Source organism: Ursus arctos, unplaced genomic scaffold (assembly GCF_023065955.2).
Source record: "Ursus arctos isolate Adak ecotype North America unplaced genomic scaffold, UrsArc2.0 scaffold_36, whole genome shotgun sequence".
In the NCBI taxonomy this organism is placed as follows: Eukaryota; Metazoa; Chordata; class Mammalia; order Carnivora; family Ursidae; genus Ursus; species Ursus arctos.
In genome coordinates, this window is record NW_026623050.1 from 10,168,074 (window position 1) to 10,195,316 (window position 27,243).

Sequence of the window (27,243 nt, forward strand, 5' to 3'; positions counted from 1 at the left end):
AGAACTCAAACGGAGTATACTTCCAAGACATAATGGCATAAAATAAAAGTTTCCTAAGATCAAACCAGGAGCAGCAATTTGATTTATCAGGCAGAATGCTTAAGTCCAAAGCACCAGGCCCCAACCACTGAGGAAGTGTTAAGATTGTGCCACTGCACGTGGGTTTGGGGCTGGATGCCTGTCACCGGAAGCAAGTGGGCAGATCTGGCATTAAGAGGGACCCTATCTGTGTTCCAAATAAATGAAGCTTGTAGACAAAAATCTGAAGTCGTGTCCAGAGATCTCCAAATCTGTAAAACCTAAACCCTTGCCAAAGATTCTGAGTCACAAGTTAAGATTCTAAATTGTTTGTTTTCTCAGATCCTCTAAATCTGGCAAATAAAAGAAGTGATGATTGCTCATATTTACCTCAACGCTGAGTTTCTCCCATATATTGCTCTCTCTTACTTTGGGAACATTTTCATTTACATCATATTCATCTACTGTATCTATTATCTTCCACGGAAACTTTATCATGAAGGTTCGAAGTTCGTTAATGTAGCTGGTCAAAATATTCACTCCCTTCTGTAGATGTTCATCTAGTTCTATGGAAAACACCAATTTGCCAATATCATATATGCAAAAATATATGTGTGTGTATACATATACATAGAGAGCAAGAACTAGAGAGAAGGAATAAACTATAAGCTGTTATGATTATAAAGATTCTAGAAAATGCCAAAATTTAAACTCAGCATTTTCAAATTTCAGACAAAAAAATCTGAGCTTTTTCCTAGTCACAAGTAGCTCTGTATTTTAATATAACCCTTTCACAATGATTGGTCCTTTCTGTCAACTTTCCCAGTATTTGAACCCATGTCACTCACTCAATGATACATTGACTTCTCTCAGCTTTAGTAAATAGCACTCTACCAGCTCACGCTCTCTCATGCAATAGGACCACTTGTATCTCTGTCCTGACACAGGAATAGGGCAGTTGAACCCCTCTTTGCTGCTATTCTTACCTTCACTGTGAACAAAAAGTTCCTTTATTTGTTTGTTAAGAAAAGACAGTGTAAGATTAAGCAACTGTTCTGAAAAGTGTTTGCTCTGGGTTTCAGAATCACTTTCTCTGATTGCTGAGCAAAGTAAATCCAACGCTGGTGTGAGCTTTTCCACATCTGGGAAAGAACCAAAGAAATTAACATGAGCATCAGTATACTCCTAATAAAACTAACATATCCAAAAATACCATGCGGCAATACTTTTTTTTTTTTAAAGAACAAAACTGGTATATTGGACTACCTGACAGAGAGCATAGGGCGGTATGAATGGGTAGTATGAATGACACACATAGTACAAACATATTTTATTTGAAATAAAAATGCTTACACGGCTCAACAGGTCACTTGGAAACAAACTTGCTTAACTGTATTACTGAGTAAAAACAAAGCTGAAGCACAAACACCTTTCTTTTTTCACATGCATTTGGAGACAGGGAGGAAGACACTACTTGGTTTTTTAAAAACTGACCTTCCCTTGAGGCCCGGGCACAGAAGTATAAACAATGTAAATGAAGCCATCGTAACTAGCTGTCACACCATACCTATGTCGCCTGTGTGTTCTGAGATCACACATAGACCCGCCAAAATATCTGGGAAGGGTTGCTGTATCACAGTTACATTTGAGTTCTTGGCAGGCAGGACTGAGGAAGAGTAATTTGGAATACGTTTTACATCCTATTTAGAACAAACCACTAGTATTCCCTTAAATAACAGGTTACAAGAGAAAGATCCTACCTGGAACATATCCTTTTCACTCTGGTTCATTTTTAGTTTTTGTTTGGGATTTGCATAGTTGTTTGATTCATCTGCTTATAGTTCAATCCTGCCACAAAGTATTAAAGCACAAAATACCTATGATTCCTTCAACATCTGCATTTTCCAAGTTTTATACTCTACTACATCCCTAACATGTCTTGAATAATAAATAATACTAATAAACGGGTAAAACTCTTCTAAAGATGCAGATGTCTGTAACTATAATGGTACTAGATGGGAAGGAGACAACGAGGGAAGAGAAAAAAACCACATTCAGGGAATGTGGTTCCCTGCTTGGATGTAAAAACAACTTCTGCAGAGAAGTGGCTATAATGGAATTTCCAGAAAACTTCCTTGTCCCCGTAAAAGGATCTGAAAAGCCCAACCCCAACTTTTGAAAACTACAGTTATGAGATGTAAGAAACGCTAATCAAGGCAGTTGGTGGAGAAGGACAAGTGTGTCTTCCATTCAGCTAGTTTGTAGCATACCCTCTTTGGCTATTGGTAGGTGAGTAAAAACCACCGAAGTACCAGAAGTGCTTCAAAGGACAGGGGTGGAAAAGTACTGAGCATATTACCTGTATCAGTAACAGGACTTCATGGCTAGGAAAATTTTCTAAACATTAAAATGACTCCAGGATAGATCTCTCTCACCATCATAAAATGTGGCAGATTAAAAACTTTACTAGTAGATATAGTGAAAATAGAAAATTACAAGGCAGAGAACACAAAAGAATCAAGATGATGTTATAGGTTCAACAGTATTCCGTAAGGCTAGAAAATCTGTTAACTTTGAAAGCCCTAGGAAAATACACTTAAATATTTGGGGGGGGGGTGCCTGGGTGGCTCAGTTGGTTAAGTGTCTGCCTTCTGCTCAGGTCATGATCTCAGGGTCCTGGATCAAGTTCCACAGCAGGCTCCCTGCTTAGTGGGGAGTCTGCTCCTTCCCCCTCCCTGCACCCCCCACCCCGCCCCTGCTCATGCTTCCTCTCTGCCTCAAATACATTTTTTTTAATCTTAAAAAAGAATTTTTTTTAATTTTTTTATTTTTAAGTAATCTCTACACCCAATGTGGGGCTCATACCCAAGACCAGGAGTCGCACACTCTACCAACTGAGCCAGCCAGCTGCTTCTTGAACTATTTTTTTTTTTTTAAGATTTTATTTATTTGACAGAGATAGAGACAGCCAGCGAGAGAGGGAACACAAGCAGGGGGAGTGGGAGAGGAAGAAGCAGGCTCATAGTGGAGGAGCCTGATGTGGGGCTCGATCCCATAACGCCGGGATCACGCCCTGAGCCGAAGGCAGACGCTTAACCGCTGTGCCACCCAGGTGCCCCTGAACTATTTTTTAATCAAAATAACACTCTCGTTTATAAATCACTTATCATATGACCACGTATTGAATCCTTTCTTTCCACATTCCAAAGAATCCTACACTCAGCCTTTAAGCATTCTGCATTGCTTTACCAATTTTGCAGCTGAGTATCTTGTTCCAGTCAATTTTGGTGCAAGTAACTGGAAGCTGCCAGCGCAAGGCCTTAAATGTGATGACGTTGTCTGACAGTTTTCACTAAATGCTGTCTGGTATTCGTTTTCTGCATGCTCTATGGTTTTAATAAACTCCTTGGCAGTTTGGACTTCATTTGCAATGGTTACTGAATCCTGCACATCTTTATGACTAACCAACTGAATATTGCCATCTTCATAGCAGTGAACCTGAATCTTAAGTACTCCGACCACCTGGGCTGTAGGTGGTGTGACAGTGAACTTCCACTCTGATCTCCAACAACCATTCCAGAGGTTTTTAAGCTAAAACTGGTGGTTTTTCAATATATGCAGTGATGGTCTGCAACAGCCCATCTACAGTTTTAGCATAAACAGTACAGAAGCTGTTGGAATAATGATCTTTCACATAGGCCCTTAAAGCACTGTCACAAGATTCTCTCCAAGAGTTCAGACCTCCATCTACGTTCTCTGGGTCACTTGCTTCTTTCCATAACTGATCAAACTTAAAGGAAATTTTGTTACTTGGATCTAAAAATCTGCTATTACCCAGGTCACGTGTTCTCTAATTAAGACCTGCTCCTTCCCGCGCTCACACGCTCTCAAATAAATAAAATCTTTTAAAAAAAAATGTAAATCGTTTGTCTCTTTGACCTGGAAATTTCACATCTACACATTTATCTCAATAATTGTACATATGTGAAATTATACACACACACAATTTATAGCACATTACCAACAAGAGTAAAAGTTGGAATCAATCTAAATGTCTTACAGAAGTACAGTTAGGTAAATTATGGTATAGCCCATACAATGAAATTCTATACTACCACAAATAAAAAGTGTATCTATTAACAAGAAAGAGGTCTAAAATATATCATCAAGTGAAAAAAAAAAGGCAGATTATAAAATTCTATGCATAAGGAAAAACATACTTTATTACCCTATCCCTCTAAAGCAAGGATGCACATGGCTTCCGGGTCCAAGAATAAAAACTAGGTTTCCAGTTTATTAAATAGGAAAGCCAAACCTTAAAGAGAAGTGTTGGTATTATAGCAAAAAAGCTGAAAAATTAGGCTGAAAAAAAGTTTAAAGATTTTATTTATTTGACAGAGAGAGCACAAGCGGGGGGAGTGGCAGGTAGAAGGAGAAGAAGGCTCCCCACCAAACAGGGAACCTGATGCGGGACTCGATCCCAGGACCCTGAGATCATGACTGGAGCTGAAGGAAGACGCTTAACCAACTGAGCCACCCAGGTGCCTGTAGGCTAAAATTTTGTTTTGTTTTTTTTAATCATATGATCACCTCTATAGATGTTAAAGCGCATTTTAAATTTTTTAAAGATTGTATTTGTTTGACAGAGACAGCAAGAGAGGGAACACAAGCGAGGGGAGTGTGAGAGGGAGAAACAGGCTTTCTGCCAAGCAGGGAGCCCAATGCAGGGCTTGATCCCAGGAACCTGGGATCATGACCTGAGCCGAAGGCAGACGCTTAACAGATGAGCCACCCAGGCGCCCCTAGGCTAAAAATTTTTATAACAAGTCTCAATCCACAACTCAGCCATCACTAAATATCTCAGATAGTTGCAAGAGTGGGCAATTTTGCAAATGAATTTTATTCTCTTTTGAATAAAATTCCTTGCATACTGAAAATACAAAGCACAGTATAGGATATGAACAATAAATACCCCTACTTCGAATGAGAACATTTACAGATTCTTACAACTCCCTCAAAATTCCACAAAGTATATAAAATGTCATGACTGAGTTTTGGCAAGTCTATCAGTCGTCAGAAAGCACAGCAATAATATGAAAGTGACTAAAAAGATAAAATGATAAATACAAATGTAGAAGCTTTTTCCACTTACTTCTTAAATACAAATGAGATGGAAAGTCATCAAGCTGATCAGGTACGGAAGATTTTGAGGACAGATTCAAAAGATTTTCTTTGCTCTTCAAAAAGAAATCTACTGTGTCCAGCTGATGATTTTCTATCCCAGCCTGAAACAGGAGAAGATCAGAAAAAAATTACAATAGGAAAAAACTGGGGACACAGATTTTTTACTTTTTTAACTTTAGAACTTAATGCACTGAGACTGCAAGAGACACAAGGCTATCTATCTTGCAGCAGTACCCTGGTTCTGGTGAGGATTCTGACCATGACTATGAAATCTGGGGCAAGTCTCCAACTTTTCTGAATATCAATTTCCGCTTCAGTAGAAACAGGAAGTTAGACTAGAAAACACTTCCAAATCTACCATCTGTAATTCTACTACTACTCAAAGCTAGGCACTTGGGGAGCATCATTACAGGTAAGTTAGAGTCCATGTGAATTAAAATGTTAAAGCAGTATGATATAAAGTTCACTGAAAAAGCAGGCTAAAAACAGATTGCCATTTCTGACTAGGCATCTTGAGGAAGCTTTCCATATAGCTTAAAAATCACTTAAACACTTAAAAATCAGATTTACTCTCTTGCGCGTGTACGCGCGCGCGCGCGCGCACACACACACACACACACACACACACACACACACAATCTTTAAATGCTGTAAACAAACAAACAAAACTCCTCCCATGATAAAAATGAGGAAAACAAAGACAAATCCAGAAAAGTAACAGCTCTAAAACCAACTGCTATCTGAAGGATTCTGCATCTTTCTGATGGCCTAAAGCAGGGGTTGGAAAACTAAGGTCCATCAACCAAATTCAGCCCTTGCCTGTTTTCGTAAATAAAGTTTTAAGAGAACACAGCCACACCCATTCCCCCATGCATTTACATGTTGCCAATGGCTACAATGGCAAATCTGAGCAGTTGCAATAGAAACCTACCTGTAAACCCTAAATACTTACTATCTGGCTCTTCACAGAAAAAGTTTACCAATCCTACCTTAAAGCACTGTGCCTAAGAATTATATGGAGAGTTTGTTTAAATGTAAATTGCTAAACCCTGCCACCAGAGTTTCTGATTCAGTAAGTCTGGGGTAGGACTTAAAAATCTGTACTTCTAACAAATCTCCAGGTGATGGTGATGCTGTTAGTCTGGGGACCACACTTTGAAGTTCTGGGTGTTAACAGACCAGACAGGTTGAGGTGAGAGGTAATGGTGGAAGTGATACATGGAGGAGAAGAGGATAAACCTAGGGTCCATGCAAGGTGACACTGTCCAAAAACAGATAAACTAGAAAAACTACCCCCAAAGCAGACCATTTAAAAAAACAAACAAACAAAAAACTGCCTTTGCTCTGGTTGGTGGGAGGTCAGACTGAACTGTATATGATTAAATAAGAATATTATTGTTCTTACAAGATATATGCCAAAGTACTTAAAGAGTTACGAAGTAACTTTTAAATAGTTTGGCAAAAATAAAAAAGTACACAGTCAAGACATTTGTGGCAAAATGTTAACAGCTGGTGAATGGTGAAGGGTAACTGGATGTTCATTTTACTATTTTTTGTAATTTTTCTGTAAATTTGAAAATTCTCAAAATAAATATTTAAAAACAACGACCGGGGTGCCTGGGTAGCTCAGTTGGTTCAGCAGCTGTCTTCGGCTCAGGTCATGATCTCTGGGTTCTGGGATCAAGCCCCAAAGAGTCCAGAGTTTGGCTCCCTGCTGGGGGGGGGGGGAGTCTGTTTCTCCCTCTGCCCCTCCCCCTGCTCATGCTCTCTCTCTCAAATAAAATCTTTAAAAAGAAATATGGTTAAAGGAATCCCCTCCAATCTCAAATGACTTCCGCCTCACCCCACCATTTGTTCTCTCTCAAATAAAAATCTTAAAAAAAAATGAAGAAATAGTAATTCTAGAAATAAAAAAATAAAAAATTGAAATTAGATACTCAAAGGATGTGTTTAATAATGGATTAGACATAACTGAAAAGAGACCTGGTGAGCTGGAAGAGAGATATGAAGAAATTATCTACAATATAACAAAGACTCATAGAGAATAAGGGAAATAAGGGAAGTATGTTAAATCTAATTACTTCTTTTTTTTTAAGATTTTATTTATCTGCCAGAGAGAGAGCACACAAGCAGGCGGAGCAGCAAGCAGAGGGAGAAGCAGGCTTCGCACCGAGCAAGGAGCCCTATGCGGGACTTGATCCCAGGGCCCGGGATCACGACTGTAGCTGAAGGCAGACACTTTAACTGACTGAACCACCCAGGCGTCCCAAGTCTAACTACTTCTGATTGAAGAACCACTGTGACTTCACACATGTGGGGGGAAAATACATATTCAATGTTCAAGCACATGGAACAGTTGCAAAAACTGAGTACTTAGTAGGCTAGAAATGAAATCTCAACAAATTTTAAAGAATTGGTATCAAACCAATATTTTTCCAACTAAAGACCATGACTCATTAGTGAGACATAAAATCGCAAACTGGAGAACACTAAAAACAAAGAGATTGCAAAAGTAGCCTGAAGGGAAAAAACTAAATTTCCCTCAAAGAAATAACAGCTGATTTCTTAAAGACAGTAGAAAGTGATCATGAGTGTTCTGAAAGAAACAACTACCTACCTACAATTCCATACCTCTCAAAATATCTTTCAAAAATGGCAGCAAAATAGATATTATTAGTTAGGTAAAAACAGAGTTCAGCACCAGTCAGTTCCTCAAAGAGATTCTAAATGATACACTCTAGGCAGAGGGAAGGCCTAAAATGTGAGAAGAAACGAAGAGCAAAGAAAATGTTTCATACCTGTGTAAAAAGAAATAACCTAAATACATAATAATGATGTCTATTGCGGTTAAAAAAATTAAACACAACAGTAACTTAAGTAGGGGAAAAGTAAATAAAGTTAAAGCATTCAATTGACTTGTATTATCCAGAAGAGTAAAGTTATGAACTTTGGATTCAATAATTTAAATATGTATATTATGTTTCCCAGAATATCCTCCAAAAGAACATAAACCGAATATTTAATATCCAAACTACCAGAGGTCACAGGAGCTCCTGGAGAGCTGGTAATGTTTTATTTTTTGACCTGTCTGGTGGTTACAGGAGTTTTTGCTTTGTAATTATTTGTTAAACTGTATATATATTCTGTACACTTTTTTTATACATGTTTTATTTCACAAAAATAAAACTGATTAATGTGCTTTATTACAGTAACAGATGAAAAGAGAGGATTCATATGATTGTATCAATTGATTTAGAACAAGTTTTCAATATAATTTCAAAACCCATTCATGATTTTAAAAAATATTTCACAGCCAGGAAAAAAGGAGAACTTAATCTTATAAAGATTTTCTTTCTCTCTCTCTCTTTCTCTTTCTTCTTCCCTCTTCTCTTTTCCCTTTTCTTTCTTTTCCCTCTCTCTCTTTCTTCCTCCCTCCCTTTCCCTTCCCTTCCCCCTTTCTTTCTCTTTCTTTCCTTCTTTCTTTTTCTTTCTCTTTCTTTCTCTCTCTCTTTCTTTTAGTGAGAGAGAGGTGGGGGAGGGAGGGCAGAGGAAGGAGGAGAGAGAATCTTAAGCAGACTCCCTGCTGAGCATGCAGCCCAATGCAGGGCTTGAGATCATAACCCTGAGATCATGACCTGAGCCAAAATCAAGAGTCAGATGCTCAACCAAGTGAGTCACCCAGGTGCCCCATAAAGATTTTCTTAATATACATGAGTGCATGCGCATGTGCACTGACACATACTTTAATAGGTAGACATTACAGGTATTCTTTTTTAAAATCAGGAATAAGATAAGGATGCCCACTGTTACTTCTGAGTAAGATTATGCTAAAGGTCCCAGCAGCAAAATAAGGAAAAGTAAAAAGAATAAGGATTTGAAGAGAAGAAACAAAATTATATTACTTTGATGTTATTGTACATTAAATATATAAAAACTTCAAGAAAATCTAACAAATTATTAGGATTAATAAAATTTAACAAATTTGCTGGATACAAAAATCAATGTATAAAAATTAAATAGTATTTCTTTATACTGGTAATAAACAAAATGTAACTTAAAATATACCATTTATAATAGCAATATGTAATATAGTTTTAAAATATATATAAACATATACTATATTTAAACATATAGTACTTAAATATAAATATATATCCAAAATAAAAATAAAACTAACAAAAGATGTTAAGCTCTTAATGGAAAAATTGTAAAACTTGTAATGTTTCATTGAAAGACATTAACGAAGGTATGAAAAAATATGTTTTTGTTTATGGATAGGAATATTAAATATCCTAAGGATGTCAATTCTTCCCAACTTGATATATAGATTTAATTCTAAGAAAAAATCTTAACAGTTTTTCATGAAACTTGACAAGCTGATCCAAACGGAGGGAAGAGAGTTAAGGGAGAGAGAATAATAAAGACATTCCTGAACAATAATATAGGAGGGATTTATAATTAAGACAGAGTGGAACTGCCCCAGGACAGACAAAGACCAATGGAACAGAATAGAGCCCAGAAACAAATTCATGCGCATATAAAAACTTGACACACAGAGATTTCATATAGTGGTAAAATGAAGAACTTTAGGGAAAAAAATGGTTCTGAGACAAATGGTTATCAATACAGGGCAGGGGTTGAGCGGAGGGAATAAGTCCTTACTTTATACCATGCATAAATATAAGTTCCAAATGGAAAAGAACTTAATTGTCAAAGTCATATTTTTAACACTTGGGAAAAAATATAAGAACATCTCCATGACTTAAGGATAGAAGAAGTCACAAATTACATGCAGAAAGGAAAACACTGATTAATGAAACTACACTAAAATTCAGAACTACATTAAAATCAAAGACCCCACAAAGAAAGTAAAAGGATGAGCCACACATTAGAATATATTCACTTCACTTACAACCAAGAATTAGTATCTAGAATACACCCAACATACAAACTACAAACCAGCAAGAAAAAGACAAACACCCCAAGACAGAATAGGCAAAAGACATGAACAGTCACTTCACAAAAGAAATCCAAATGTCATATATACATCAACTTTAACCAGCAGGAAAATGCAAATTAAAACCCATCATAGTATCAGACTGGCAAATTTTTTAAAAATCTGGATATGCCAAATGCTGGAAAAGACATCAACAATGAAAACTAACATACACTGTTGGTGAGAGTATAAACTGCTAAGTCAACCCTGGAAAACTAGAGTATCATCTAGTGAAGTGAAAGATGCACATGTCCTACGACCCGGCAATTCTACCACCACCACCACAGAGAAACTCTTGCACACGTACTGCAGTAGATGTGTACTGTTTACAGCAACATGGTTCATAACAGCAAACAACTGGAAAAAACCTAAAGTTGGATAAAGATATATTTATACAATGGGATACCATATGGGAGTGAAACTGAATAAATTATAGCTATACAAATTAACACTGGATGAATCACAAAAAATCATGTTTAGTGTTAAAAAAAAAAAGGGGGGGGGCCCTAAGGAATATATACAGTGATTCCATTACATATGAAATTCAGCAACAGCCAAAACAAAATAGCATTATTTGAGGCTATATTTATACCGAGTAAGATAAAGAAAAGCAAGGGCATTGTTAAAATTTTCAGAATGCTAGTTAACTCTGACACTAAGCAAAATAAGAGAATAGGATGGAGAGGGGCACACAGTCAAGAATGTTAACGATAATCTAGCTCTTGCCTGGACGCCGGGTACAAGAGTCTTTATTATTGTTGTTGTTATCACTAAAATCATATATACTCACTCATTTGTATGTGGGGGGAGACCAAGGCCAAAACAATGCTCCACATACCATGCAATCCTTTTTTATACATTTCTAGGAATTTATCCATCCTCTTCCAAATTGCCCAATTTGTTGGCATAAAATTCTTCTTAATATTCTCTTCTAATTGTTTATATTTCTGTGGTGTTGGTTGTGATCCCTCATATACCATCCAATCCTCATTAAAGTCACACACATCTGAGCACTGTATAAGGACACACTGTAGGCTCTGTGGTCTGTAGTCACACTGCCTGGGTCAAATCCTGGCTAACTACCACCTGCTGTCCATGTATATCTGAATTAGATTTCCTAACCTGTGCTTCCTCATCAATAAAATAGGGTTAATAACAGCATCTACCTATAGGATTGATAAGAAGATGAATGAAATAAGACCTTATTATTAACATTAATATTTAAGAAAAACAACCATATGGAAATAGGCATGATTACTTCTGGATAATAAATTTATAGGTGACTAAATTTTCTTTTTTCCCCCAATTACTCAAATTTTCTTTAATGATATTATGTAGTGTAGAAAAGTAAGTTCTTCAACAAATGGTGCTGGAAAAAATGAGTATCTTTCTGCAAAAGAATGAAATTGGATCCCTAATACCACATAAAATACCACAGAAATTAATCAAAATGTACCATACACCTAAAATGTAAGAGCTAAAATGATAAAACTCATAAATCTCCATCACCTCAGTTTAGGCAATGGTTTCTTAGACATGACACCAAAAGCACTAGAGATTTAAAAAAAAAAAAAAAGTAAGCTGACTTTATCAAAATTAAAAACCTTTTTCAAAGGATGCCACTGAGAAAGTGAAAAGACAACTGCAGAATGGGAGAAAATATTTGAAAGTCATCAGAGTCTAGTAACCAGAATACATAAGGAACTCTTAGAACTCAACGACAGAGACAAAAAATTTAAAAATGGACAAAGTTTTAAATAGACATTTCTCCAAAGACATATACAAATGGATAATAAGTACATGAAAACATGTTCAACATCATTAGTCATTCAGAAAATGCAAATCAAAACCACAATGAGGGGCCCCTGGCTGGCTCAGTCAGGACAGCATGCGACTCTCAATTTGGAGTTGTGGGTTCAAGCCCCACACTAGGCATTGGGCTTACTAAAACAAACCAACCACACACAAAAACAAAAACACACACACACAAAATACCCACAATGAGATATTATTTTGACTTCACTACTAAAAGGATGGTTGTAACAAAAAGGTCAACAATAACAAGTGTTGGTGAGGGTGTGGCGCTGTTGGAGCCCTCATACAGTGCTGGTGGGTATGTAAAATAGTGAAACTGCTGGGAAAAACAATTTTGTGGTTCTTCAAGAAGTTAAGTGACCCAGTAATTCCACTGCTAGGTGTATACCCAAGAGAAATGAAAACATGAAACAAAACTTATACGCCATGGTTCACAGGATTATTTATAATAACCAAAAAGCGGAAACAACACAAATGTCCATCAATGGATGAATGGATAAACAAAATGTGGTATAGCCATATAATGGAATATCATTCAGCCATACAAAAAATGAAGTACTGATATATGCTACAACACTGAGGACACCTGAAAACATGCTAAGTGAAAGAATCTAGTCACAAAAAGGCTACATATTTTATACTTCCATTTATATGCCCAGAATTGGCAAATCCAGAGCCAGAAAGTATATTAGTGTTTGGAACTTAGAGGCCACAAGAAATTTTAAGTGACTGCTAATGAGTACAGAGTTTCTTTTTAGAGAAATGAAAATGTTCTGGAATTAGATAGTGGTGATAGCTGTACGAGCCAGAATACACTAAAAACGAATGGATTGTATACTTATGTGGGTGAATTTTATGGTATGTGAATTATAATTTATTTTTTAAAAAAGATTTTATTTATTTGAGAGAGAGAGAGCAAGAGAGTGAAAGAGCGAGAGAGCGAGAAAGCACAAGCAGGGGGAGAGGGAGAAGCAGGCTCCCTGATGAGCAGAGAGCTTGATCCAAGGACTTGGATCAAGTCCTTGACCCCAGAGGGTCATGACCTGAACCGAAGGTAGAGGCTTAACCAACTGAGCCACCCAGGTGCCCCAAATTAATTTTAATAAAGCTGTCATTAAAAATACAGATTTGCAAATAACATGGTTTACTTTCAGTTTTTTACCTTTCAGGGACTGTGTGGTATAGAGAAAAGTACCCTAACTTTGATTCTAGCTCCAGTTCTTATTAGTAATGCTATGAGCCACTCACTCAACCATTCTGAGCCTAAGGTTTTTCATCTGTAAAATGGAATAAAAAAACTATCCAACCCATCTCATGTGGTCATTTTAAGACAAAACTAGATAACTCATCTAAGAGTGTGCACTATAAAATGCTATACAAATTCAGGGTATGTTGCTTCTACAGCTGGAGAGAAGACTAGAGACCACAGGTAGAAATAAAAGATCACTCTTGTTCATGCTTTCCATAGCTTGCTTCCACTTCATTTAGTCTTATCAGCTTACTGTTGCTTCCATTCCTTGCACCTTTTTTTTTCTTAGTGGTTATTATAATTTTATATCTTTGAAGGCCAAAAAGGGTCAACTGCTAAGCAGAATTTGGGTAATGAAATAACGAGAACTAAGCAAATGGTTGGGTAAAGACTATAGTTCTTTTTACTGCTAGGTTAAATGAATTCTCCCAAATCTTCAGTCAAATAAGAGTATATACAGAAAATAGTCAAGCAAAGTCATACGGACATTTAATTTTGTTACCTCCAGTGCATGTATGGGGATTGAGCACCTCCCCCAACCATTGAGATGGCAAAGAGAGTCCACAGTGCTGGCACTTCCATGGATCATTAGTCTATTTAAAAACTCCTCCTGAGTCAATCCAAACAAAATCAGAGAGAGTCCATTTTCTACAGGGAAAAATAAAAGTTACATTAAATAAATTATGAGGACTTAGGTTTTAGAATTATAACATGAATTAATTTCGAATAACTCAATACTTCAGTGCTGTAATTACAAATATATTTATTGGACATCAGGTACTACTATGACCATAGTTAATTTGATTTTTTAAATGTTTTTAAAGAGGACTTTTATTTTTTAAACATGGACCACAGGGTACATTCTAGTTAGAATAATGCATCCTATGAAATAGTACTAAATCTCACTTCTCTACTTTCTATTATCCTGCACAATCAATGCCTGGAATTTAAAATTATTTATGGAGATGTTACATTTCTGATTTACTAAGTTAAAGCAAAGAGCATGCTCTTGACACAAAGAAATACATTATTACCAAAATTTGGGTATTAAAGAGACACATAGTATGATCACATCATTCAGTAGCTTTGTAGGAGGTTATAGCATAAATGCTGAATGAATATATATCCAAAATACCAAACTCAAATGTCTACAGGGCCAAACAGGTGGTGAGACAAGTGCAAGAAAAACCTAACAAGAAAATGGCCCATCTAAGAGAACTGAAATTCAGCTCCAACCCGTAAATTACTATGCAGGAATGCAGGCCTAGTGTTGCCAGATCTTACAATTTTTTCAGTAACAGCAGGAAATCCTCTTATTTTGCATATTTATACTAAAGTCTTTTTTTTTTAAGATTTTATTTATTCGACAGAGATAGAGACAGCCAGCGAGAGAGGGAACACAAGCAGGAGGAGCGGGAGAGGAAGAAGCAGGCTCATAGCAGAAGAGCCTGATGTGGGGCTCGATCCCATAACGCCAGGATCACGCCCTGAGCCGAAGGCAGATGCTTAATCGCTGTGCCACCCAGGCGCCCCTATACTAAAGTCTTTTTTAAGGAGCTTAGACAGTGCAAGCCGAACAAAATATATTTGGTTCATAGATGGTCCACAAGCAGCCAGCCTGCAACTTTTGCTTTCACAGACGAGTCAAGTGAAGACTCCCTGGATTAAAACCAACCTTTATTACTCCTAAGACTTTCTCTAACTTAGTATCTGAGCTGAGCATTTAGCTGAGCAAAATTAACCTTAGTTAGAAATCAAATATATCAGACAAAAGTATCAAGAGTAACACCAAATTTCCCCCATGAGAGACTACCACTTAGAGGAGAGAGTAGGCACTAACATCACCAGAGCAGAAATAACATAGGTTTAAAAAGCACACCTCTGAGCGATGGATTTCAACCTGATATAAGACATTCTCACCTGTCAAAACAAGGCACAGCTGCTGGTCTCCACTAGTTTCTATAGGAATACACTTTTTGCCAAGGGAGAAACACTGCATACCCTGGGTCTCCAAATCCCAGAGGCCAATGGTGCAGCCGGTCCTTTCCACTGCCCAAGTAAACAGTGCACTGAATCCTGTCACAGACATACATGTAAGCTCAACAGGTTCCTCTTGTTCACTAATGTTCATTATTTTCCACGATCTCCCTGGTTCACTCGTGTTGGCATGATCCTTCTGTGGAAACTTAGAGTGGCTGTGCATTACGTCCTGTGGAATGAAGGCCCAGCCTGGCATACTGGTACTGTGGTTACCAGATTCAGGGGATTCCAAATGCGAAATATTCTGGAACCATGGAGCACAATAGGAAACCTCCAGTTTGGAGCTCTTTATTGTTTCATTCAATGATACTAGCTGGGCTTTCCAAGACCTGGAAGATAGGGTAGAACTCACAACTGTTACAGTGAAAGGCACTAAATAAAACACTAAGTCAAGAAGAACATGCATTAAAAAAAAAAAAAAGGTGTCTACTTCTGTAAAGCCCTTTAGTAAAAAGGACAAAAAATGGAAATAATAAAGTAAATCCAAAAAGGGAGTTTCTGTACCTATCAACTTGAAAGGAAAACTTGGTCAGTTTCATGTTGTAGTCAGAATTAACAGGATCATCTTCATCTATGCCCTTAGGGCCTTCAATAGGAATGTCTTCTTGAGTTCTTTCACACAGTAGGTGTCCTGGGTGTTGCCTACATTTTAAAATGATAGCCATGGTCAACAATGATGATCAAATCCAAATCTGTGTTACTACTGCTCCTGTTAAAACTGGAGGGGCGGGGGTGTCACACAGACGGAACAGTACAGAAAGTAAGTTTCTGTGAACAGGATTCCTTAACTCCATTGCTTATAGCAGAATGATAAAGTCAGCCTTAAGAATCTGACCCATTTATAACTATGTGTGGCAATGAACTGTTGGTAGTGTTCATTTCATAATACATACATATACTGAATCATTATGTTATACACCTGAAACTAATATAATGTTGTATGTCAATTATATCTCAAGAAAAAAAATTTGACACGGGCAGTTAGCTTTATGAAGAGATAAGAGCACTTACTGTCTACTATATCACAGGTGTGGTGATAAAAACTTTATATAAACTAAACCTTTCAACACTATGAGGTAAATACACCCTCATTTTATAGATATGGAAACGAAGCCTCAAAGTGGGGCTGGATTTGAACCCAGTCAATGTGACCATAAAGCCCAGGTTTTTAACTGCTCATAATACTGTCACCACAAAGTAAGATGTAGGCTGATACCAGGAGAATGCGTAAGAACTAGAAAGACAAAATACAAGTGCAGGTGTACATGTGAGAGTGTATGTAGAAAGAGGGCTGTCACATTTGAGAAACACAAAGAAGGCAAAGGTGGCTAAAGCATAGGGAATGAGAAGCAAGGTGGTGTGAGATGAGGCAGGAGAGCCTGGCAGGAGACAGATGGTATAGGGCTTTATGGCTACTAAGGATTTTTAGTTTCATCTTGGTGGGGGGAAGCTAAATAAGGGTTTTAAGCAGAAAAGCAATATGATCGTATACAGAAGAGTAGCTGGGGAAGAAAGAGAGGCATTTAAACACCCTGAGCACTTAAACTACTATTAACCGTTTCAACAATTTGAAGGTATTATGTTAACATACATGCATCAAGGAGATGATGAAAAGAAGTTAGAGAAGACAGGGTAACAGTGAGAAAAGATGAGGCATGGAGACGGTCGTTCCCCATCCCCCCTGCCCAGAGGTAGATACCCTGCCCCCAGATGTTAATATCTGGCTAGTTCTCTGATAAGCTATCCATTTTTACAGCATCACTGTGGCTATTGTACAGAGCATGAAGTTGAGGGGGTAAGAGCAGACATCTGGAGACCAATTAGGAGCTGTTACCTTACCTTAGTTCAGGAAGTGATGACTGTGGCATGGATGAGAGTGATAACAGAGGACTTAAGTGGACAGATTCAAGAAACATTTAGGATGTAGAATGACTAGGACCTGGTGATCAACTAGATATGGGTCAAATACTTAAAAGAGGTTTGAGATATAAAAAAGGGAGGAAATGGAAAAGAGTCCTTAAGAAAGAGGGAAGAAATAGGATCCAGAGCACAGAGGGATGGGCCTTCATAGAAGGAGGGGAATCCATTGTAATAGAGGGGAAGATGAGGAGTTGGGTACAGGAAAGTGGGGTTGTAACTTAATGTGAGAAACTGAGGGAGCTCTCATTAGATTCTACTTCCTTTATAAAGTAGGAGGCAAAGTCACCCAAGACTTGGGGGTAAAGAATGAGTAGAGACCTGAGGAAAAGAGAGGTTTAAAAACATTGTCGTAGGGGCGCCTGGGTGGCTCAATCATTAAGCGTCTACCTTTGGCCCAAGTCATGATCCCAGCACCCTGGGATCGAGCCCCGCATTGGGCTCCCTGCTCCACAGGGAGCCTGCTTCTTCCTCTCCCACTCCCCCAGCTTGTGTTCCCTCTCTTGCTGGCTGTCTCTCTGTCAAATAAATAAATAAAATCTTTAAAAACAAAAGCAAAACATTGTTGTAAAGAATGGGCTCATGAAAATCATTATAAAATTTCCAGGTAATACTCAGAGACCAGTTAAAGGTAGCAAAAGTGAACTTACAGTGCTATCAATTTTCCTTTGTGGTTTTCTCACTAGTGCCTGGTTGCTTGGGTGCAGGGACAGAGAAGGCAGAGTGTGGGGGGGGAGATTTTGTCAGGCCAAGTGCTACCACAGGGCAGAAGCAAGAGTTTAGGGGGCATGCAAAAAAAGAGACTGAAATGAGGGTCAAAATTCATGCTAGAAAGGGAGGGATGTCAAGACAAGAGGGGCCAAGAGAGTGGAAGGTCAACTGACCGGAAATTCTAATGATGTCAGACAACAAGAAGAGTGGGGGTACTTGAGTAAGTGATGTGGAAAGTTTGGGAAGTTGTGGTTGGGAAGTGAGATGTGTAGATTAGTGATCTGGGGGAGGAACAGTTTCAAACAATGACAAAGCCAGGGTAAGAGCATGGGAGGGGACAGCTAAAGTAAAATGGAAGAAAAAGTCACTGACAATGAACTGAAAGAACCATGAGTTTAGCTTCTCAAGGAGCTTACAAACTCTATAGGAAACATGAAAAAATGAGAGAAATAATACAAGACTATACAATTAAGTGCCAAACTGTAATTCAAAGCAAAAGTGCTACAGAAGTTCAAAGAAGAAAAAATGATAAAAGGAGTATAAAATTACAAGTGGAAGGGGTTTTAGTAAGAAAAGGCCTCGTGAGAGAGGTAGATCTTAAAGGATAAAATGAAAAGGAGAGACTAACATTCTGTATTGGGGAAAAAAGCTAAAACCAGGAGTGACGAAAGAGAAACACATTTTTAACTTCAGAGCACACTTAGAAAATAAAATATGCAGTCAACTCCAGAGAAATCATACTAATTAAAGAGCATTCATGTAAATAATAAATAGAGATTACTCATTTAGTTGGGCAGGACAGATCCCCAAATTTAGTGGAAATAAAACACTAGCTTTGACTGATGTTAAAGTAGCTGAGTTCAACGCAATTTGTTCAAAGGAATGTGCCTGATGCCCTCTTCAGAGCTCTCCTCAAGTGCTACCAAAACATCCACAGGAATGGAACCCTACACTCGAGGATCAGGGTGGCTGAGTAGGCTTTCCTCCCACCTCACCTATCAAATTATTTTCTAAGGTACATGATCAGGAGATAAGTCTATATACACAGAGTATGTTTTAGTCAGGAAAAATGGCCTACTGATAAACAAGCACATGATGTGAGAATGTGTTAATCATCCCTGCTTAAAGATTAAAAAAAAAAAAAAGGAAAGCATTAAAAGGCCATTTAAAAAAAATCACAGTTCTGGTAGTTATGTGAAGATGAATGTGTCCTTTCTTGTGATCCAAACAATAAGCAATAAAAGCCATCAAACTGCATTCCCAATTACTCAAGGATTTGTTTATCTCATTCTGATCCTAAGTTAGGATCAGAAATCCTAATGGTTCTGCATGACCCTAAATACTGGAAGTCATAAATGTGGACTAGCCTACTTTTAGATAAGTCGTAAGGTACAGGCTGGGGTGTGTACTTACACCTCTCGTATCATACCTCTCTCAAACATTATAAAATCAGAGGTAACTGGAATATCTAAATCAAAAAGAAACACAAAGAAGCACTCAATTTTTACTAATGTATTTAGATAGCCACAAATGTGGGTCCTTCAAGGGAAACACCTGAGGAAATCCTGGCTGGAGAAAGCTAGTTTAATATATCGTATCAAAGTCCTTCAAGAGAAAAGTAATCCCTAAGGCTGCCAGGACCCCGAGCCACATAAGCAGCAATTCTAACACAGGGTAAATCCCTTTTTCTCCTACTCTAATGTAGGGCAAAAAGTGGGTAAATAATGTTTTTTTTTTTTTTTTAAGATTTTATTTATTTAACAGAGAGAGACAGCCAGCGAGAGAGGGAGCACAAGCAGGGGGAGTGGGAGAGAAAGAAGCAGGCTCCCAGCGGAAGAGCCCGACGTGGGGCTCGATCCCAGAACTCCGGGATCACGCCCTGAGCCGAAGGCAGACGCTTAATGACTGAGCCACCCAGGCGCCCCAAAAAGTGGGTAAATAATGTATTAATAGCCAACTGTGCTATTATGTTTTATGTACTTGATTTTTTTTTAAAAGATTTTATTTATTTACTTGACAGAGATAGAGACAGCCAGCGAGAGAGGGAACACAAGCAGGGGGAGTGGGAGAGGAAGAAGCAGACTCCCAGCGGAGGAGCCTGATGTGGGGCTCGATCCCAGAACGCCGGGATCACGCCCAGAGCCGAAGGCAGACGCTTAACGACTGTGCTACCCAGGCGCCCCATATGTACTTGATTATTTTTAAAACTATGCTTGATAATGTTTTTCCTTACATGATATAAGCCATATATAATAACATACACAAATCAAAATCATAGCTTTGATATACATTAAGAAATAAAAAGGTAGCCAAGGTCATTTGCACAATTTTACAGTAACAACCCCACTAGGTAGTAGCTAGAACACAACCTAGCTGAATAGAGAAATAAAACTGCTTTAAAAAAAAGCTAACAAGTACATTTTCTACCTCTTACGGCTTTATTTACCTCAAATTAGAGAGTGCAGTAATTTACATACCTGAAATACAAGTTTAAGTTAAGAGCAATTGCAGAGCTGGAGGAGCCGACAATCACTACAACATCTAGGTCCTGAGACACTTTCAGTGAAGTAAAGGAAGAAATCTTGGCTGGCTCCTGCTGCCGCTCACCATACATGTCTTCTTGGTGAAGTGCTAAATCCACGTGAGCTACATGTGTACGATCCACAACGTCAAAAATGTCTTTGAGTTAGAGTTAAAGAAAATGTCAGTCTTAAGTAAGCCTCACCACTTCAAGCACAGGGTGGGATGGAGCTTATAAACCTTCATGGCTGCAACCTTGCAGGGATAGTAACAAAAGGAACAGCGGACACCGAGAAAGCCCTCATCACAGTAATCGGAGGACTACGAAGTTGGTGGCCCAATAAACCTGAGGGTTCATTCAGCAATACTTGTTGAAAATCCATTCATTCTGTGCCAGGCCTTGAATGATACCTTGCTAATATTTTCCACTAGTGTTCGACAATGGTGCTGTCCAAGAGAAATACAATGTGAGCTATATTTGTCACTGTAAATTTTCTAGTAGTCTTATTAAAAAAAAAAAAAAAAATAGTGAACCTAATTTTAGCAATACATTTTATTTAACCCAAATACCCAAGATATTACCATCTCAACATGTAACTGATATAAATAAAATTGAGATATTTTACAACCTTTTTTTCATATAAATGTTCAAAATCTGGTATTTTACACTTGTAGCAAATCTCAGTTTAGACACTCAATTTTCATTGGAAATACCTGATCTGTATTTAAACTTCATAAAATTCACATTTGGGGATTTAAATATACTTAGAAGTTCTCCAATAATTGATTCAACTATCAGCTTTTAAATTTAAAGTAATTAAGTAAAACTAAGAATTCTGTTCCTCAATCACAGCAGCCAATTTCAAGTGCTCAACAGCCATAGAAGCCTAGTGCCTACCATGCTGGACAGCACCATTCTATAACCTGGCAACAAAAATGAAGTTAATGCAACATTTTATAACATTTTTACAAAAGAAATTTTAATAAAGGCTATTTTATACTAAAGTAGAAAAACCATCCCTTTAATTCAGAAATACAAGTTCCAAAATCATGTAAGGGGTCATTTTCCAAGTCTTCAGAACAATTTTGCTAATGATCTATGGATCTGCTAGAGACAAAAAAAAAAAACTATAATATTTCCAAAACCAAATTAAAAGTGGTTAAGCAAACCCTATGATTCACTAATATGATGGAATCATTAGAGATAAATGGATTATATTTATACGTGACAATGAACATATCACATCATAAGCAGTCCTCGAAATCCTTTCTGGAACAAGCACATAATAGATATTTAACAAGCATGTTTTAATAAATGGGTAATATAAAGCATATATAATTTAGAAAAAACACAAATAAGTTGGATGATTATATGACCATGAAAAAATATGTACATACACTAGAAAATATTTCAATAGAATATAAAGCAATATAGGTGAGTATTTTAAGTTCATGAAGATCTTTTTCCCTGGAAAGTTTTACTGAAAAACTAACCATTCTACCTATATACCAGTCCCTAAAACTAAAAGCCTAAAAAAGGCTCATCCTTCTAGGTATTCCCTCCCCTACATATCCCCATCTTTATTGTCAAGGATACAGATCCAGCCTAAACTATTCAAAGCAAAAAGAATTCCTCGGCAGAGCTGCGTGTCAATAATCCTGTCCACTGCCTGTGCAGGCAAGGGTAATGTGAAACAGTTGAGAACTTCTATCTCAGCACCTCTTTCAGGAAATACAATGTGTAGGACAATACATTTGTTGATGAACAATAGTGACTTGTTATTCCGAAATGACAGAATTTTCAAAGATAATAAGGAAACACCTAGGAAGCAAAAGGAGATTATTTCAAACTCACTGGTCACAATTTCACAGTTGGTAATTTTGATTTTGTAAACATAGCATGAACAGGTGAAACAAAGAAGAAACAGCACTTTGTCCGACTCTAGGCAGTTAATGCTCATACCCACCTAAGCAAGTGATGACTGGTAGGTAAGTAAGAGGATGAATAAAGATAGCCTACAATGTCTCTGTTCATTCTGTTTATGGTCAGAGTCTGATCACAACAGAAGATTTAAAAAAAAAAAAAAGGGGCGCCTGGGTGGCACAGCGGTTAAGCGTCTGCCTTCGGCTCAGGGCGTGATCCCGGCGTTATGGGATCGAGCCCCACATCAGGCTCCTCTGCTATGAGCCTGCTTCTTCCTCTCCCACTCCCCCTGCTTGTGCTCCCTGTCTCGCTGGCTGTCTCTATGTCTGTCGAATAAATAAATAAAATCTTAAAAAAAAAAAAAAAAAAAACCTACTTCTCTCGGGAACTCCACAAGATCAGATTTTTTTTTTTTTTAAGAAAAAGAAGGGAGGCAGCCGGCGGGCTCCGTCTGAAGAGGACGTGACTCTTGATCTTGGGGTTGTGAGTTCCAGCCCCACATTTGGTGTAGAGAGTACTTAAAAATAAAAAAATCTGAAAAAGGAAAAAAAAAAACCCAAAAAACGAAGGAACCTTAAAATCAAGGGTGTTGGGTATGCTACTGCCTTAAATATAGAAGCCTGAGTACTTTTATTTCTGTTCCCTGCAGTCCTCAGGATGGGTAACCAGTCTACATCAGCACTATCCAACAGAAATACTGTCAGGCACAAATGCAAACCACAATGTAATTTTAAATTTTCTAGTAGCTGCACTGAAAAAAGAAACCGGTGAAACAAATTTTTTACATATTATTTATCCCATTACATCCAAAATATCATTTCAACATGTAATTAATACAAAAAACTATTAACGAGGCATTTTACTTTTTTATACTATATCTGGTATGTGTCTGACACTTAGAGGACATCTTAATTCACATTAACCACACTTCAAATGCTCAACAGCCCCACGTGACCAGTGATTACTGCATTGGACAAGGCAAATCTCCCTCCCTGATTTCATCCCTGTAAGAACTTTTCCTGGAATACATATGATTACACAGCAATGTCACAGACTAAAACATGCTGAAAGACCACCTGTAAATACTTACTAATATTTTGATCTTCAATGAGCTTTTGCAAGGTCTCCTCACTACAGCTATACAAAATGGTTGCATCACATCTTCCATCTTTCAAATTAAATTCATAGATAAACAGTTCATAATTTTCACTAAGAGCAAGCAGTTTGGGCTTGTCTGTTGGTGAGCTGCTGATATGAGAATCCTCCCATACAAAGCTAAGGAAAAAGCATAGATTATTATATTCTATTATCCACAATAATATTTACCCACAACGGTGAGGGTAGAAGGGCAGAAGGAGTAAAGAACAATTCTTTAGTTCACATGGTAGTAGCATTAATTCTACACCCAAGTTAAGGGAATGTACATTGCTCTGGGACCCCCCCCCCCTTCAGGCCAACAATATAGGAGTGGGTGATGAAAAGAGGGCATGGAGCAATAAACGATGGCTGCTTCTATTGCTTCATCTTAAATCCTGTCCGATGAAATATTTAAAGAACAGTCATAAGGATAAGTTTCAACAACCAAATATGTATATTATTTACAAGAGGTGGTACTCACAATTAACAAAATAGGTTTTGCTAACTTAAAGGCTTTCAAAGACTTTTAAAAAGTGACTATTTGTATTTATAGACTATGAAGACTCTGAGATACTATATTATAGAATAGCTCTGTCCAACAGAACTTTCCATGATGATGCAAGTGCTCTATATATCTGCACTGTCCAATATAGTAACCAAAAGCCACATGTGGCTACTGACACTTGAAATGTGAATAGTGCCACTAAGGAAAAATGCAAAATTTATTAAGTCACATGCAGCTAATGGCTACCATGCTGGACAGCTCAGTTACAAAATTATTAAAGCAGTATAATGTCAACATACCAACAATGGCTAACAATGGTGGAAAGAGACTAATGAGTGATGCTACAGCTTCAAATTAAATTAAACTACATTTAAAAAGTAAGGGGGGGTTGCCCGGGTGGCTCAATTGGTTAAGCAACCAACTCTTGATTTCAGCTCAGGTCATGATCTCAGGATCATGGGATTGGGCTCCTCACTCAGGGGAGTCTGCGTGAGATTTCTCTCCCTTTCGCTCCCCCCCCCCCAACACATGCCCACACACAAGGGCTGTCTTCTCTAAAATAAATCTTTAGGGGCGCCTGGGTGGCTCAGACGTTAAGTGTCTGCCTTCAGCTCAGGTCATGATCCCAGGGTCCTGGGATTGAGCCCCACATTGGGCTCCCTGTCCGGCGGGAAGCCTGCTTCTCCCTCTCCCACTCCCCTTGCTTGTGTTCCCTCTCTCTTTGTCAAATAAATAAATAAAATTTTTTAAAAAATAAAATAAATCTTTAAAAAAATTTAAAAATCAAAATAAATAAATAAAAGGGCTCACTTCTGAAAACACTACAATGGAATGAGAGAAAGCTACCATACTGAGAAAGTTTCATCTTTTCTTTTTTCTACAGAATAAATTTTATATCTAAAAAAAAGAAAAAAATCAGACTTGGTGCTCTAATGTACTTACTAAAGAAAAAAAACTGACATACTTTATATTTCTATCTTTATACCTAAACTGATGATTTTTCATGAGCACCCAATTCCTGTTTACAGTGAAAATCTGGAAGATAACCTGAATGTCGAATATGGAAAAGATTAAACAAATTAAGGTATATTTAAAAGGCAGAATACAGTGACACCATACACATCATTAACATATGGACTATACCATCACATGAAAAGACAGGAAACTTTCAGTAAAAATAACTATACAGTATACATGATTTCAACATATATAAAAAGGACCATATACACTTTGAGATAAGTAAAGCCTGAATAATACAAATTTGTCCTTATTTTTACCCTATGAAGTACTTGAATTAAAATTAAAATCCAATTCAAATAGAAAGTCCTTCCTGATTCTCCTTCAATCTACTAATTTCATGCCGTAGCTTATGGATGCCCTCAATAAATTATTTCCTATGTGTGTCTTCTGTTAAGTTCTCGAACACCTGAAGAGTTTCCTTTTCTCTGCCTCATTCCTTTCTTTACAGGACTGTGTCCACAGGTACTTAACACAGTTGAATTAACTAAATTCCCCTATGGAGATATTCTTCCTCATAGCATCTAGAGATCAGGAGTAAAAGAATACAAACGCCAAACCGATTAAAACACCCCCTTATTTAACAAACAAATCTCTATTGTCAGGCACTGTTACAGAACCGGGAAATGCTAAAACACCTCTTAACTACTTAATGTTTTTGGAGATGGTTTCTAAACATTTTCTATTATTAAAAAGAGCCCAGGGGTGCTGGCTGGCTCAGTTGGAAGAGCAAGCCCCTCTTGACCTTCGGTTTGTGAGTTGAGCCCCATGTTGGGTGTAGAAATTACTTAAATAAATAAAACTTCAAAACAGAGAGACCCCAAAGACTAAGAGGGCACTCTCAGACTTCATGACATAAACTAACTCCTGAACAGAGTTACAGAAGCGGAAAGTTAATACAGGATTATAATTGTTTTTTTTTTTTTTTCTGCCTTCCCAAGTCATGCAAGCTTCACATTTAAGAGCTGTCTTAACTCTTTAGAGACTGCTCCTAAGTAACAGTTTGCGTGTAATAAATATTTGTTGAGTGAATAAATGAATGGGCAAACTAGACTATCCCTGAAGAAGGCGGCGGGAAGCCCAGGTGTAAAGGAAGTCGCTGTTTCAGGCACAAGAAAAAGGTATCAGGATGATTCAAATTAGAGATGATCCCCAGCTGTTATCTTTAAGGGATTTAACTGAAAGAAGAAAATGGGCAAGTTGCACAGCACCGTAACAATTAACCTACGTTGAATTAATGAAAGAACCCCTACGTTGGGACCTGCTCCGGGTTCACCGAGGCCAGCACAGGAGCTGGATGCCTCTTCCGCGCCCCGGGAACGCGGAAGCGAGGGTGGGGCTGCAAAGCGAGGAAAAGGTTCCGAGAGGGTACCCGGATCGCATCTGAGGTGTTTCCCGCGGCTGTCATTCCTCTCCCGCTACCTCCACGCCTAGAGGGGAGCACTGGGGCCAGCCGAGCTAAGGCTCCGGACTCCTCCGACATTGCCCAGCCCTCCCGCAGCACTTACTGCCGAAAACGGCCACCGAGGCAGCAGGTACCCCCGCTCCGGCCGCCCGGCGCCAAGGAAAGCACTTGCAGGCTGCCTGCAGCTGTTAGGCTCCCCAGAACCTCCTGCTCTCTGTGCAACTGCGCCCGGGATCCCAGCCGCCCCGTTGCCTCCACAGGGACCGGCACCAACAGCATAGGTAGAACCCGCTCCATGGCTTTAGCGCTACAGGCGCCGAGGCCGGCAGCTCCCCCCGCTGCCTTTTCTGCAGCCATTTTGACTCGGCCATTTCTTCCGGTCACCTGAGCGCAGCTGCGTCCTAGGCATGCGCCGCGTAGCCCACCGGCTCCCTGCCTCGTGACTCCCAATCTCGGCCGATTGCATTCCTGGCCTGTGGAGGCTGGCGCCAATTACTCCAGCAAAGCTACGTCTGCCTTTGCTTCAAGCCTGTTTACTTCACTACCTTGAAAGAGTTAAGGGCCAAATTTAGCGGCCTCAGGCACGCTGTAGCAGCTTCACTCACTCCGTGGTATTACCCTCCGCCTTCTTACTGTTTCCCCTCTATCGGAACCCGGTTCCTGTCTCTCCTTTTTCTTTTCCTGTTGTGCTTTTACTTTTACAGGCCCTGGGTGCTACCATGTCTTTGGTAGTGGACTGATCCATCGTGAGGGAGTGGACCTGAAAGTTGAAGTCAAATAATATCCCTTGTAAAGGGCAGGGAAA

General features: G+C 38.4%; 1 protein-coding gene and 1 pseudogene across 2 annotated transcripts in view; both read right to left on the reverse strand.

The window, feature by feature from the left end:
- The window catches only part of SPG11 (SPG11 vesicle trafficking associated, spatacsin), a 79,215-nt gene extending 52,384 nt beyond the window's left edge, over positions 1–26,831 (reverse strand). For both annotated transcript variants that reach the window (XM_026479831.4, XM_026479832.4), the window contains exons 1-10: positions 26,542–26,831; positions 23,465–23,649; positions 22,048–22,272; positions 20,408–20,609; positions 15,807–15,944; positions 15,183–15,631; positions 13,765–13,910; positions 5,171–5,303; positions 1,005–1,160; positions 409–584 (exon numbers count right to left, since the gene is read on the reverse strand). In XM_026479831.4, coding sequence (XP_026335616.2) covers positions 409–584; positions 1,005–1,160; positions 5,171–5,303; positions 13,765–13,910; positions 15,183–15,631; positions 15,807–15,944; positions 20,408–20,609; positions 22,048–22,272; positions 23,465–23,649; positions 26,542–26,795 — 2,064 coding nt within the window. In that variant the 5' untranslated portion in view covers positions 26,796–26,831. The remainder of the gene's footprint in view (positions 1–408; positions 585–1,004; positions 1,161–5,170; positions 5,304–13,764; positions 13,911–15,182; positions 15,632–15,806; positions 15,945–20,407; positions 20,610–22,047; positions 22,273–23,464; positions 23,650–26,541) is intronic.
- LOC113242087 (F-actin-capping protein subunit alpha-1-like) lies at positions 1,077–4,630 on the reverse strand (annotated as a pseudogene).
- Positions 26,832–27,243: the final 412 nt, after the last annotated feature.